The 15497-nt window shown below is 40.2% G+C and overlaps 1 protein-coding gene across 1 annotated transcript in view; it reads left to right on the top strand.

Moving 5' to 3' along the window:
* Nucleotides 1-15089, top strand: part of LOC136884121 (uncharacterized) — a 164222-nt gene extending 149133 nt beyond the window's left edge. Inside the window, exons 4-5 of the mRNA XM_067156160.2 lie at nucleotides 254-426; nucleotides 14917-15089. Coding sequence (XP_067012261.2) covers nucleotides 254-426; nucleotides 14917-15089 — 346 coding nt within the window. The remainder of the gene's footprint in view (nucleotides 1-253; nucleotides 427-14916) is intronic.
* Nucleotides 15090-15497: the final 408 nt, after the last annotated feature.

Below are 15497 nucleotides of genomic sequence, written 5' to 3'. Positions count from 1 at the left end.
AAGTGTGCGGAAATAATGAACAATCAAATTTATATCCTGCACTGTTAGAGTTAAGAAACTCCCGAAAATAGGAACCTAGAGTAGATATTGCTGAATACTGTTCATAATACATACTCATATGAAAATTTCATAATCTTGTGGAAGGTGGTTAACTTTCTTTAAATTCGAATAGGAAGAAGATCTACTTTATTTATTGTAGAGTATCCAGACAGTGTAATTCTGGTGCTGATAATCTTGTGCTTTGCCTTTTCAGAGTGAGCCTAGACAAGGTCTGGGTGAGAACTGTTCCTCGTGATGGTGTCTACGATATCACAGCCTCAACACTTCTTGACGAGAGTACGTTAGAGTCGCCAACAATATTCGACTGTGAGCTAAAGATTCCAGAAGCCAACTACATGGTCAAGAAGAGCATAGTCTATTACGCAGGTAAGATTCCTCAAATACGCCTTAGTTTATCAACAATCTTTAAGAATATAAATGTTAATAAATACCGGTACAGTCATCATTGTCATGGTTTCCAGGGTATCAGGATAAAACTATCCCTTATCTCTTTATGTGTACTGAATTACCTAGAACTTTGGATTATTTTTTAAAAATAATAGCACACTTTAGATGGTAAATAAACAAATACTGTCGTTTGATTACAAGATGAAAAGTTCCTGTGCCAGTGGGTCTAATATCACTGAAAACTGTGTGCTTCGTGGCATTTAATAACGCTTGCACTGAACGAAAGAAAAATATTAAATCAATCCTCTCCGGCCCTTTAACCAACATCATTGCGTCAGTCCGTCGTAAAGCATCTTTATGTACTGAAAACAGTATCGTTCACTTTATGTGTTTTGTTCTGGAAGAGAGTGGCCGGAAAACTTCGAGCACAAATATTACATTGAATTGACCTATATGACCGATTACGAGTGAGGGATGACATTCATCCTTATTACAAGTATTACAATCTCAACAGATAGCCATGCCTTCGATAACGACGGTAAATACTAATGACGAATTTTGTACGCATTATTTCGGACTGCCCCATAGATTATCAGCATATTTAGGCCCTTTGATAAAGTTCGGGCTGTCACCCATATGAAATATTCGCTTGAGAATATACGTCTGGTATTAATTCCGCCCATACAGATGTGCGAAAATTATTCGAATCAATTCTCATAGTATTTTATTACTAAATTTTTTATGTTATTGAACGTATTGAAGTTACAAGAATTCTCAGTTAAGATTGTAAATATTTTATTGGTAATTTAAAACTCACTAGGAAGCGATTATGACTAATTCTTCTTGGATTCTCGCTTTTGTACCCACTATCTCTTGAGTCCTTCTATTAGTTTTTCCTTTCTTTCCTGTGAAAGAGGTTTGCGAGATTTGACGATATTTCATAGAGAAAACCAGGAGTTAACCATTTTACAATATTTAGGGCGGTCTGAGAAATTAGATCATCTCTATCTTCAGCATTAAGGGAAACGAAGTGGCAAGTTTATGAAGTTTACTGTGTGTCTTCTACGAGGCCCAATAGAAGAGCCGACTTCGTTACCATTCATCCGAAAAAGCACACTTCTTTAGTAATGGATCCCAACATCGTTTTGAAAGAGACATTGAGCAGGCGATTGAGGTTCAGAGAGAAAAATAAAGATTCTTATGAACCATGCCTCCAATATTTAAGCAAATATTACAACATGTGATTTGAGCATTGTTCATTTAAAGGGTTGCTTTTTGGCAGTAGAAGAGGTACTACAAAATACACCTGCAATATTTTGAAAGGGTCAGATATCCCCAGAAATACACTCAACAACATCACAATAGACATTATCAAAGACTAGTTAAGCATTCTTCAACACCACCAACTTTGTTTCATAATTGTCGACCTAGCCCACTTCGTATGATAATCCCCTATGAATGTGTTGTATTCCGTAAAGTCCAAGCATTTTTTTATTTGTACGTACGAATAGTTTATTTTTTCCAAGTTGTAACATTAGGTCTACTAGCGTTTTTCTCTTGTGTAAAATTCAGGATTATTGTGGTCACAGACAGTACGTGTGCTGATAGTTCTTATGAATATATATTTATATATGAAATAAATCGAAAAATGAAACTTCAGGCAAGCAATTCAATGTTGGAAATATCCTACGTATATGGTCTACGAATTTTAGATAAATAAAATGTAATAAAGTACGAGAATACTGTATATTCTTTATTTATTCATAAATATTACAATCCTTTTCTTAATCATCGTTTTCAGGTCGAGTAGATAACAGTTTGCCTTTTTCTACCACTACGAGCGTTAATGTGAGTCAATGCATTGTTTCAATTAAGCTCTTATAACTACATTCGGTGTAGAAATTTTTAAAGAAACCTAAAACACCTGAGTAATCAACTGGGGAACACATTACAGAATAAGGTCATTCGGCTAGGATTTGAATTAAATCGAAAACGGGTATAGAAACAAGCGATTTTAGGCTGTTTTTCCTGGACTGCAATTAGGCCAGAAGCGATTTTCCAAATTTGTTACCTTATTACATAGAGCTACCCAAGACGCTCATTTAAAACATCTCTGGGTCTTTTAGACCTGCAACGTTTGGCAAAATTGAGGAAATTGCTTAATTTTAAGAAGGCTTATCAGAAATGACTCCAAACAAGGGCCAAGGCAGACAGGGATTGGTACGTAGATGAAAGAAACAGAGCGAAACAAATAGTTGTTGAATACAAAAAGAAGTCATGGGAAGATTTTGGTAATAACCTGGAAAGGCTAGGTCAAGCAGCAGGGAAACCTTTCTGGACAGTAATAAAAAATCTTAGGAAGGGAGGGAAAAAGGAAATGAACAGTTTTTGAGTAATTCAGGTGAATTCATAATAGATCCCAGGGAATCACTGGAGAGGTGGAGGGAATATTTTGAACATCTTCTCAATGTAAAAGGAAATCATCATGGTGGTGATGCAAACAGCCAAGCTCATGGGGAGGAGGAGAACGATGTTGGTGAAATTATGCTTGAGGAAGTGGAAAGGATAGTAAATAAACTCCATTGTCATAAGGCAGCAGGAATAGATGAAATTAGACCTGAAATGGTGAAGTACAGTGGGAAGGCAGGGATGAAATGGCTTCATAGAGTAGTATTAGCGTGGAGTGTTGGTAAGGTACCTTCAGATTGGAAAAAAGCAGTAATTGCACCTATCTATAAGCAAGGGAACAGGAAGGATTGCAACAACTATCGAGGTATCTCATTGATTATTATACCAGGCAAAGTATTCACTGGCATCCTGGAAGGGAGGGTGCGATCAGTGGTTGAGAGGAAGTTGGATGAAAACCAGTGTGGTTTCAGACCACAGAGAGGCTGTCAGGATCAGATTTTCAGTATGCGCCAGGTAATTGAAAAATGCTACGAGAGGAATAGGCAGTTGTGTTTATGTTTCGTAGATCTAGAGAAAGCATATGACAGGGTACCGAGGGAAAGATGTTCGCTATACTGGGGGACTATGGAATTAAAGGTAGATTATTAAAATCAATCAAAGGCATTTATGTTGACAATTGGGCTTCAGTGAGAATTGATGGTAGAATGAGTTCTTGGTTCAGGGTACTTACAGGAGTTAGACGAGGCTGTAATCTTTCACCTTTGCTGTTTGTAGTTTACATGGATCATCTGCTGAAAGGTATAAAATGGCAGGGGGGATTCAGTTAGGTGGAAATGTAGTAAGCAGTTTGGCCTATGCTGACGAATTGGTCTTAATGGCAGACTGTGCCGAAAGCCTGCAGTCTAATATCTTGGAACTTGAAAATAGGTGCAATGAGTATGGTATGAAAATTAGCCTCTCGAAGACTAAATTGATGTCATTAGGTAAGAAATTCAACAGAATCGAATGTCAGATTGGTGATACAAAGCTAGAACAGGTCGATAATTTCAAGTATTTAGGTTGTGTGTTCTCCCAGGATGGTAATATAGTAAGAGAGATTGAATCAATGTGTAGTAAAGCAAATGCAGTGAGCTCGCAGTTGCGATCAACAGTATTCTGTAAGAAGGAAGTCAGCTCCCAGACGAAACTATCTTTACATCGGTCTGTTTTCAGACCAACTTTGCTTTACGGGAGCGAAAGCTGGGTGGACTCAGGATATCTTATTCATAAGTTGGAAGTAACAGACATGAAAGTAGCGAGAATGATTGCTGGTACGAACAGGTGGGAACAATGGCAGGAGGGTACTCGGAATGATGATATAAAGGCTAATTTAGGAATGAACTCAATGGATGAAGCTGTACGCATAAACCAGCTTCGGTGGTGGGGTCATGTGAGGCGAATGGAGGAGGATAGGTTACCTAGGAGAATAATGGACTCTGTTATGGAGGGTAAGAGAAGTAGAGGGAGACCAAGACGACGATGGTTAGACTCGGTTTCTAACGATTTAAAGATAAGAGGTATAGAACTAAATGAGGCCACAACACTAGTTGCAAATCGAGGATTGTGGCGACGTTTAGTAAATTCTCAGAGGCTTGCAGACTGAACGCTGAAAGGCATAACAGTCTATAATGATAATGTATGTATGTATGTATGCTTAATTTTACGCCTTCGCTTTGTCCAGTAAAAATTTCACAGGTGAGTGACCAGGATTCCCTTGAATTTTGTCTCTTGTTTTCAGTATTAAAAATACTAATCTCCAAATGCCCAACCCCCAAATAAGCTGTCCGCCATTCCTAGAAACATCAACATAAAACTTATGCACACAGCTGCTTACCCTACAAATTCTTAAGCTACTTTCCTTACACTGACATCCAATGAACATCCACAGCCTATCTCCAGTCATTCGAATGGGTCAAGAATGGAATTAATGAGGCCCCGAGAATAGGAATTATGCCGGCTGCCGAGGCTTGTCACACTCCTCTGGGGCAATGATTAATGGCTGACAGGTGAACTGAAGTGATGTTTGAGAGTGATGCTGGAATGAAAGATGACAGAGAAAACCGGAGTACCTGGAGAAAAATCGTGTCCCGCCTTCGCTTTGTCCAGTAAAAAGTTCATAGGTGAGTGACCAGGATTCCCTTGAACTAACATATGATTGCTGAAAATGAGTATACATGTGAACCAGATAATCTGTTTTGCTTTCAATGGTACCAATATCATTGTACTTTTTTCGAACGCGAGGTATAATACTTGGCCTGTTTGATATTTAAAGATTAGTAAACAATCGTCTGTTTTGATGCTCTTCTAAGGAAATGAATGAACCTAGAGATAAAGAAATATACCAGTAATTGGGAAGATATCTCGAGCCTCTTTGAGTCATTTAAAATAGTGCTCGGCCAATTGGGGAGGGGATATATGAAAGTCGAAAGAAGTGATCGTTTAGCATGCAATTTATGGAAGTATAATGATAAGGTAGCTCCTACCGAAACCTACCTAGAAATTGTTTCTGTCATCTATGTCCTGTATGGGGCTCACCCACCGAAAGTTAGTTGCGAGATTTAGCTGGAAGCTTCAAAAAGAGACTGCATGAGATGTTTTTAGTTACGTTAGGGCAGATCTAATTACTGGTAGAGTACTCTATGCATTCTGCGATCAAACGCGTGCTCGATCTTTTATTGGAGTATCTGGATTTGTTCAGGAAAGTCCAACTGCTAACAACTCAGCACATTCATACGACACATTCGAGGATCGACATTGGAACCTTCCAGTTAAATACTTCCATCTATATTGTTTCCTTATCTTGGTTCAATAATCGAGGATAAAAGTAGCTGCGAAAAAGAAATCAAACGTCGCATCATTCTAGGGCGTACAGCTATGGCAAAATTAAAGAAGATCTGGCAAGATAGAGCAATATCTATGAATACGAAGAAAAGATTAGTCCATTCGCTTGTGTTCTCGATCTTCCTGTATGGATGCGAAACTTGGACCATAAAAGCTAAAGACAGGAACCGAATCAACGCATTTGAAATGTGGTGTTGGAGAAGGATGTTGCGAATACCGTGGACAGCCAGGTGAACAAAAGATTTTGTCATCCGGGAAATTGGAATACAATAAAGTTTATGTCAAGCTCTGTACCAGAGAATCCTGCAATTCTTTGGTCACATTATGAGAAGAGAGGAAGATAACCTGGAGAAATTAATTATCCAAGGAAACGTTTCTGGTACAAGGACACAAGGACGGCTCGCAAAAGGATGGGTTGATCAAGTAAGAGAGATCATGGGCTAACCATGGAGAGTTACTGTCCGGAAAACGCAAGTACGTACAGAATGGTATCAGCTTATGAAAGAAACAACAAAGGCCTTGGGTCACGATACTCAGTCATGAGTGGAACGACTGGAGAGAGAGAGAGAGAGAGAGAGAGAGAGAGAGAGAGAGAGATTTTGTGGGAAAGCAATTTTAAAATTACATTTTCCCAAAATTTGGCTCATAAACTTACTTGGACTCTGCTGAATGAAATGGTATATAATTTATTATGATTCTCTACCCAAAAACATTTTGAAAATGAATTTAGGATATTAATGCACAAGTGAGTAAATTTACAGCTTCGGGCATTCGTCTCTTTGTAACTCTTTGATCTAGAAGGCTGTGATTTTCAGTAATCTGTTCCAGAATCTTGTAAATAACTTGCCTGAACTGTCATAGCAAACACTCAGATAATGCTGTCTATGGACCAGGCTTTTCTTAGGTGCTGACATGGTTAAATGCATGAGTGAGCATTGTGTCATACTCTGAACTCAGTTTCTGGAATATATACTTTTATCTCATGAAGTATACAAGCTAAGTACAGTAGATAATTTTTCGTAGTTATTTTATGCGTTAACGCAGCTGCTGAACTAGAATAAAGTATTTCCCTTGATTAGTTTCTAATTTAGATCAATTTCAATGACATTTGTGGTAAAATATGGAACAGTAAACAAAATATACAGCTGTTCACTCAGTCAATATCATCCTAGTTCAGTAAGTAGGGGAAGGTTACAATTTTTTGTGGTAGGAATTTCCTTAATAGTTCCTGCGATACTGGGATATATTTTCTTGCAAATTAAAATTACTAATGCCCTTTGCAAAATTTTCTGACAGGTTTTGATATGAACTCAATGGTAGTTTCCTTGAAATCTGTGTGTATAATGTACCTAACTGCAGTAACATGCAGAAATTCCTTTCACTCCTCATCTCTTAGGACAGTTCATTCAAGAACTCTTTTTCCACTTCGTACTCCGCTCCGTTCCCATCACCATTGTCTTAAAGAGCAATAGAGTGTCCTTTTTTTCGTTGTGTTACTGTGAACAATGCCGTCATAAACTGTTCTTTTATCTGCTGGTACCGTAATCGGCTCACTGAAATCTGCTGGTGTACATTTCATTATTGTGGAAGCTCCGCACGTCTTCCCGTCTGTCTTGTTGTGACTTCTCTCAACTGGCATAACAATAAAATGCGAGCCTTCATCTTGTGTTCGTGTGTATTGCTGTCAGCAGTAATTGTGTTGTCTTCTGCAGCTAAACCAAATTGTGGAAACACAGCGAGCTTAATTTAAGTTTCCTCGAGATGTATTTTAAGAGCAAGGAAGATACCCAGACTCTGTATTTTACTTTTGTTTTTCTCTCCCCTTGCTGTTTCTTTATAGCTACTGTATGTGATATCTTATGACAGAGTTCACACTCCGATGAGTGCCAGAAAGACGAAGAGAAAAATCATAAACTAACTTTTATTGTTTCACTCGACTTAGCGGAGAGAATTCAATATCAAATGACTAACAGAATTGTTTTAACATTTTGCCTTCACAAATTTTGATTTATGCTCAGCGTACAGATACGTACTTACGTCCATCAAAATGATAGTTTTGAGGGTTGGGGCATAAGTTATAGCAACTATGTTTGAACGTAGACTTGCATTCCTCGACAACGGGAACATGGAAAGAACATTGTAAGACGTTTTTAGTGTTTGGGTCGAACGCGTATATCGTCGAGAATATTTAACATACGATTATGTTTAATGCCTCAATGGACAAATAAAACAACCGGCTACCTGTTGTCAAAAAAATATTGAAAATCTGAAATGCACTATTCATGAAATAGCGCTTCAAAGTAGGGCAAACTTTGTGCTAAATATGTGACGTCACATACGTACTTCTACTGAAGAAAATTATGCACATACTAATTGTCTCTATTTTTGATAAGTAATTCTACGAAACTGTCAAAACACTACTGGCAACCTGATAAAAGTAAAATTACCGGGCGAGTTGGCCGTGCGCGTAGAGGCGCACGGCTGTGAGCTTGCATCCGGGAGATAGTAGGTTCGAATCCCACTATCGGCAGCCCTGAAGATGGTTTTCCGTGGTTTCCCATTTTCACACCAGGCAAATGCTGGGGCTGTACCTTAATTAAGGCCACGGCTGCTTCCTTCCAACTCCTAGGCCTTTCCTATCCTATCGTCGCCATAAGACCTATCTGTGTCGGTGCGACGTAAAACCCCTAGCAAAAAAAAAGTAAAATTGTGAAACATTACCTGTCAGTCAGTTAATGAATATTATAAATACCGAGTTGGCAATACTGTACTTCTCTTAAACCTGTAGGCTTCCATTTGGGATGAATTTGGTTCCAAGTACACATTCAGCATCACTTAAGGTGATATTAAATGATTTTTGATTTTCAAACCACTCATATGCAGTTGCTGTATTTTACTGACAGAAAAAAATCAGGGAAATATTGTACGAAATAGTAAAAGCGTCAAACTTTACATAACTCGTCCCGTGGGATGGTATTTCGTAATATAATAATCCTATCTCAATATTTACTATACATTTGGCAAAAAACACACATTATCTGTTAACACTGTATGTTTGATCGATCTAATTCATTTCAGGATGACCCAATAAATGCACACCCACAATATTGTATTCAACCGTGAATGGCAACTCCTACCTACTTATAAGTCTTTGTTCTCTTTACACAGCGGATAGTTCTCGTTGGCATTACCCGAGTTGGCTATAATCCTTAGTGACAGACACGCCTTAATTTTACAGTCACCCTATACAGCAGCTGCGTGCAGACGGATAAGTTTGAACACAGGGCTGCTGACTCTAGCAACACACGATGACTGTTCCTTTGTTTGATACCAGAGAAAGTCCAGTAATACAGACAGTCAATCACAGTGAAACACTTAACAATGGCAACAAAACAGCAACAACTCAACAGTGCAAACAAGCAGGATAATACTCTTCACAACAACCACTATTGACAATGGTCTAATTATATTCCCAACAGTTGCCCAACACGCTGACTCCACGACGGTTCTCAGTCCGCGGTAACACACACACACACACACACACACACACACACACACACACACACACACACACACACACACACACACACACAGAGTATTCCGCTCCGTACGTGGTGTCTTGGCAACCAGCACTACTGCCATCAAACACCAGTCACTCACAACAAGTCGGTACACAGATTGTACTCCAGTCAGTACTTCAAGGCAGTACACACTGTACTCCGTACTCCATAAGGGCACTCTGACACCACCACCACAACAACAACAACTACTACTACTACTACTACTACTACTACTACTGGTTTAGACTCCGATGGGACACTGGCGACAGCCAACACTGCCGTCATCCGAGTCCAGCTACCGAACTCCAACACTGAACGACTGTTCGCGGCTAGCTTCCTTTTTGTAGCTCGCCTGATGAGCACCGGAATATTCGCGATGTGGCTAGAAACGTCAAATTTTCCTTGCACTTTCCAGAAAGTGCAATATGGAAACCAGAGGGAGAGAACAATGCACGAAAGGGATGGTCACGCTCTCGAGGCCGGCTGGAAGCACTCCGGTCTGTGGCCCTTCAGTCAAGCAACTCAATTTTGAAAATATCCTAGGAATATGGGCTACGGATTCTAGGTAAATATAATAAAGTATGAGAATATATTATCTATTTATTCCTAAAATATAAAACTCTTCTCTTAATCATCGTTATCCGCCGATTAGATTAGAAATTTACCTTTTCCTACCACTGCGAACACTAATGTGAGTGAATGCATTGTTTCACTTAAGCACCACTACGAGCGCTGTTGTGAATCAATGCAGAGTTTCGCTTAAGCACTTATAGCCTAACTACATTCTCTGTGACATTTTCAAAAAAATTAAAAAATATCCCTGAGGGTATTGAACAAAGAAAACATTGCAGAAATAATTATGTAAATAAGTTAATTTGATTAGAATTTGAATGTAAAAGGAAACAAGTAAAGAAAGAAGCGATTTTAGGCTGTTTTCCCGAAACTGCATTTAGGCCGTAAGTGATTTTCAAAATTTGTTTTTAAGAGTGATAGATCTACCCTAGAGTCACAACTTGAAATATTTCTGTGCCCTTTAGCCCTTCAATTTTTGGCACAATTAAGGAAAATACTTAATTTTACTTTTTTCGCAGTATAGGGACCCCCCAATTTGTCCGCCAAAAATTTTTTTTAACGTTGAAAAGTGGCATACAGAGTTTAGGGTAATGTTTTAGCAAGCATAATTAAAACTCTGTCTAAAAGCATAGAGTGGAATTACCGAGTGAGTTGGCCGTGCAGTTAGGGGCACGCAGCTGTGATTTTGCATTCGGGAGATAGTGGGTTCGAACCCCACTGTAGGCAGCCCAAAAGATGGCTTTTCGTCACTTCCCATTTTCACACAAGGTAAAAGCTGGGGCTGTAACTTAATTAAGGCCACGACCATTTCCATCCCACTCCTAGCCCTTTCCTCTTCCATCGTCTCGAAAAGACATATCCGTGTCGAAGCAACGCAAAGTAAATTGTAACATACAGTGAAATTTTCTATTGGAGGAAGAGTAAATTAACCATCCAGTAAACCACTAATATTTTTCTTCATTTTGATAGTACTTGCAATCGGGAATTTTGAAAGTATCAGTAGGTATACAATTTTGACATTGTCTGTAACCGTGAACGACAAAGAAAATTTTAAACATTTTAACCCGATAGCAGTCATTCTTTTCGGTTTATGAAGTTTCTAAAAATAATAATAATAATAATAATAATAATAATAATAATAATAATAATAATAATAATCATAATAATAATAATAATGCGTGCTATTTGCTTTACGTAACACCGACACAGATAGGTCTTATGGCGACGATGGGACAGGAAAGGCCTGGGAATGGAAAGGAATCAGCCGTGGCCTTAATTAATGTACGCCCCCAGGATTTGCCTGGTGTGAAAATGGGAAACCACGGGAAACCGTCTTCATGGCTGTCGACAGTGGGATTCGAACACAATCTCCCGAATGCGAGCTCACAGCTGCGCGCCATTAACCAATTACATTCCAAGACAATAATTGTGCAATACTGCGGCTTATGGCGAACCCGTTGAGGGTCAGTTTCCTAAATAAAGTTCTATATATAATGAATATCCACAGCCTGTTTTCAGTCATTCGATCGGGTCAGGAATGGAATGAATGAAGCCCCATCTAGCGGCGAGGATAGGAATTGTGCCGGATGCAGAAGACTGTCACTCTCCTCTGGGGCAATGATTAGTGACCGACAGATGAAATTAAATGATTTTGGTGATTGTTGCTGGAATGATAGATGACAGGGAAAAGCGGAGTACCTGGTGGAAAACCTGTCCCGCCTCCGCTTTGTCCAGCAGAAATCACACGTGGATTGACCGGGACTTGAACCACGGATCGCAGCGGTGAGAGGCCAGCGCGCTGCCTCCTGAGGAACGGGGGCTTTAATAATAATAATAATAATGACAAAGATATAGTGAATTCCAACACCTAGGAAGTTCAGATTTTAGACAAAATAACATTTCGGACCATGTTGCAAAATTTGGGAGAGTTTTCCACTTGAAAGGACTGCAAAGACGTGTTGAGCCTGGACGGATGAAGAGAACAAACATCATACCGCCCATATGAAGGAGTACCGGAGGGCTAGGAAACTTCAGACAAAAGAAACATGACATCCTAGCCTGATCCTAAGTGGTAAATTTGAAAATAAACGATCATAATAATAATAATAATAATAATAATAATAATAATAATAATAATAATAATATTAATAATAATAATAATAATGTTTTTGGCTTTATGCACCCACTAGCTAGTTCTACGGTTTTCGGAGACGCCGGGCTGCGCGAATTTAGCCCCCACCAGGATTTCTTTTACGTGTCAGTAAATCTACCGTCACAAGGCTGACGTATTTGAGCACCTGCAAATACCACCGGTCTGAGGCAGGATCGAACATGTCACTTAGAAATCAGAAGACCAGCGCCTCAGACGTCTGACCCACTCAGTCCGGAATTTCTTAAAATAACATGGGAAAATAACACCGTTATGTATTTGGAACACCTGCCATATAACTCGATCCCTAAGTGAGGATAGATAGATATTAAAATACCCCGTAAAGTAACAGAATAAAATGCTATAAGATATAATTTAGAGACTAGGAAAACAGAAAATGATTCCCCGCTGGGATTACCGATTGTTTGTATAGCAATAATACTACTGGCAGCCTTTCAGAACGCATAGACGAACAAAGCTTGAAATATCCGTGTTCTTCTTACAAGTTATAATCCTCAGCATTAACAAATAATTGCTTCATATCGTAATAAGTAAAACAGACACAAAATGAACGAGCCAATTTAATGCATAGGGTTTTGTAATTATTTATATAACTATTAGTTATTTATAGATATTCCCTTCTGAGGTGCACTCTGCAAACTAGTGAAAAATTACCTTTTTGCTAAGAAACTTACTTGAGACGGAAACAACATGAAATCGGACGGTGAATTTCGAATTTTTGTTCACAAATTGGTCGAGGTCTTATTAAACTGAATTATTTATGGGGTTGTAATTATTTGCTAAGATGAGATTCAGGATTTCAATATTCGCGGTGCGCGCCTGTGTATGAAAGTAGTCTCTGGCATGTCTGTAAGGTCATCAGCCCAGAGGCTGGTTGGATCCTCAAATAGCACCACCAAAGGTTATGCGGTTATAAGGAAACCCTAAAAACCAATGGCAGCACCAAAAAGAGGCGTACTAGGCAAGATGTGGAGTGACGTAGTTTGCCATTGCTTTCCTCACTGGGTCAGAGAGTACTAATGCAGCACGACTGACGCTATGAGCAGCACCTTTCATAACAGTCAGATGCACTAGTCATGGTCTGAATGTCATTACTCAGCACTACCCATACCCCAGCAGCTTCCATATTGTCACACCTATGGGTGTTGACTGGGACTTCGGTGGAAGCTACACTTTACTCTGGCCTGTGCCAATAGATGGATGCAAAAGTACTGTATCCATCAAGAAATGACAGCAGGCAGAGTCTCTGGCATATGTCAGCAAAATACCACTTGATGCGTCGCATTGTAGATCTAGTTGCCTGTGAATAGTAATTTATTGAATAATTTGAATGCATTACTGAAGAAAATTATAGTTGATTTCGTTAACCCATTGGCGGATGCTCTCGAAACTGTTCTGTGCTCAATTGCGGTGGATCTACGGCAAGCCTGCGGTACAGTTTTATGATGCCATATGTAGTAGTCTCCTCCAGAGACGGAATTAGTCTTAACTCCTGCGATAAAGAATGTAGATATTTTACATCCCTCTCCATGTTCTTTGGACGTACATATCGATAATTAAAAACCAAACCACATGGCACTACAGCCCTTGAAGGGCCTTGGCCTACTAAGCGACCGCTGCAAGCTCGAAGGCCTGCAGATTACGAGATGTCATGTGGTCAGCATAACGAATCTCCTCGGCCGTTAATCTTGGCTTTCTAGAACGGGGCTGCTATCCCACCGTCAGACAGCTCCTCAATTCTAATCATTTAGGTTGAGTGGACCTCGAACCAGCCCTCAGGTCCAGGTAAAAATCCCTCACCTGGCCGGGAATCGAACAGGGGCGGGCACGTATCAACAATAGCTTCATGTAATTTGGTGGATAGTTTTTGATTTCGAAATGTGTAAAGATATGAAATGCGAACTGTGTCGCACATGTGAATGTAGCCCTGTTTTACGGCCGGATGCCCCTCCTGACGCCAAACCTATGTTGACGGATATAATCACTATAGTATGTCTTTATGGCGGTTATTAGTGTAGTGGGCTGTTAAATATGAAGAGGAAAGTATTGGGACAAACACAAACGCCCAGTCCACGTGCCAGAAGAATTCATCACACGCGATTGAAATCCCCGACCCGACCGGGAATCGAACCCGAGACCCGCTGAACCGAAGACCTCAACGCTCACCATTCAGCCAAAGAGTTGGACATGATATAAAGTAGAATATTTATTTTGGATTATATATTCAGCTGGGCTGAGTGGCTCAGACAGTTGAGGCGCTGGCCTACTGAAACCAACTTGGAAGGTTCGAACATGGCTTAGTCCGGTGTTATTTGAAGGTGCTCAAATATGTCAGCCTCGTGTCGGTAGATTTACTGGCACTTAAAAGAATTCCTGCTGGACTTCATTCCGGCACATCGGCGTCTCCGAAAATCGTAAAAGAGTAGTTAGTGGGACGTAAAGCCAACAAAGGCATAAGGGATGGCAACTTTGCCGGCTGCAGAGTAGGCTTCGACGTAGGACTGGCCACGGATGGTCCGTAGTCGAACAGTTCTGCACTCCGACCGGCCAACCGAGCAGAGGAGGGGTGGTCATAGCTGCGCCGTAGCTCTACGCCTGTGTATACGGGACACGGAGTAGGGCTGGTCCCCACCTTCCGCTGTCCTGAGAATGGTTTTCCATTCTCTTGCACTAAGGCGAATGTCGCGACAGTTCCTAGTATAGGCAATGGATGCCAAACCTCTCACCTCCTCCGAGCATCTCCTTCACCTCAACCAATCTTCTGGCCTGAGAGACGGCGTCACTATCTAAGAGGCCCGCCTCCCCCTTCAGGGGAGAAATTTAGTAAGAGTGGGACCGGAATAATTTATCAAGGGAAAATGTTCGATAAACTTCCAGGTTCTTTGAAAGTATTTAAGAAAGGGCTGGGGAAACACCTGACAGAGAATCAGGCACCTGGGCGCCAGTCCTTACTGCAGATCACTGACGAAAGTTTTGATAACTCTGTCGATGAATGCAACAATGAAGGGAACAATGTTACCTCTCGTTCTAACGAAGACTGGGAAAATTAAGCGGAATAATAATAATTTTACTTTCCACTAACTTCTTTTGACGGTTTTCAGAGACAGCTGAGGTACTGGAATTCTGTCCCGTGGGAGGTCTTTGGCGTATCAGGAATTCTACCGACATGAGGCTGACGTATTAGAACACCTTCAAATACCACCGCTCTCAACAAGGATGAAACCTGTCAAGTTGGGGTCAGAAGGCTAGCGCCTTAACCCTCTGAACTACTGAGACCGGCATTTGAAGAGGACGAGGATGATACGAGTAGCGTTTGATACGAAAGTGCGATGGACTAGATGTGGACGCAGACGAAGAGTACCACACACACTTTTTTGATACTGTATGTTTAAAATGTATTGGATTTAGGTATAAAATTACTCGCGGTATATAGTATAAGGAATTTTTTTTTGCTAGGG

Source organism: Anabrus simplex, chromosome 12 (assembly GCF_040414725.1).
Source record: "Anabrus simplex isolate iqAnaSimp1 chromosome 12, ASM4041472v1, whole genome shotgun sequence".
Taxonomy (NCBI): domain Eukaryota; kingdom Metazoa; phylum Arthropoda; class Insecta; order Orthoptera; family Tettigoniidae; genus Anabrus; species Anabrus simplex.
This window is presented reverse-complemented; position numbering and strand designations above follow the sequence as displayed.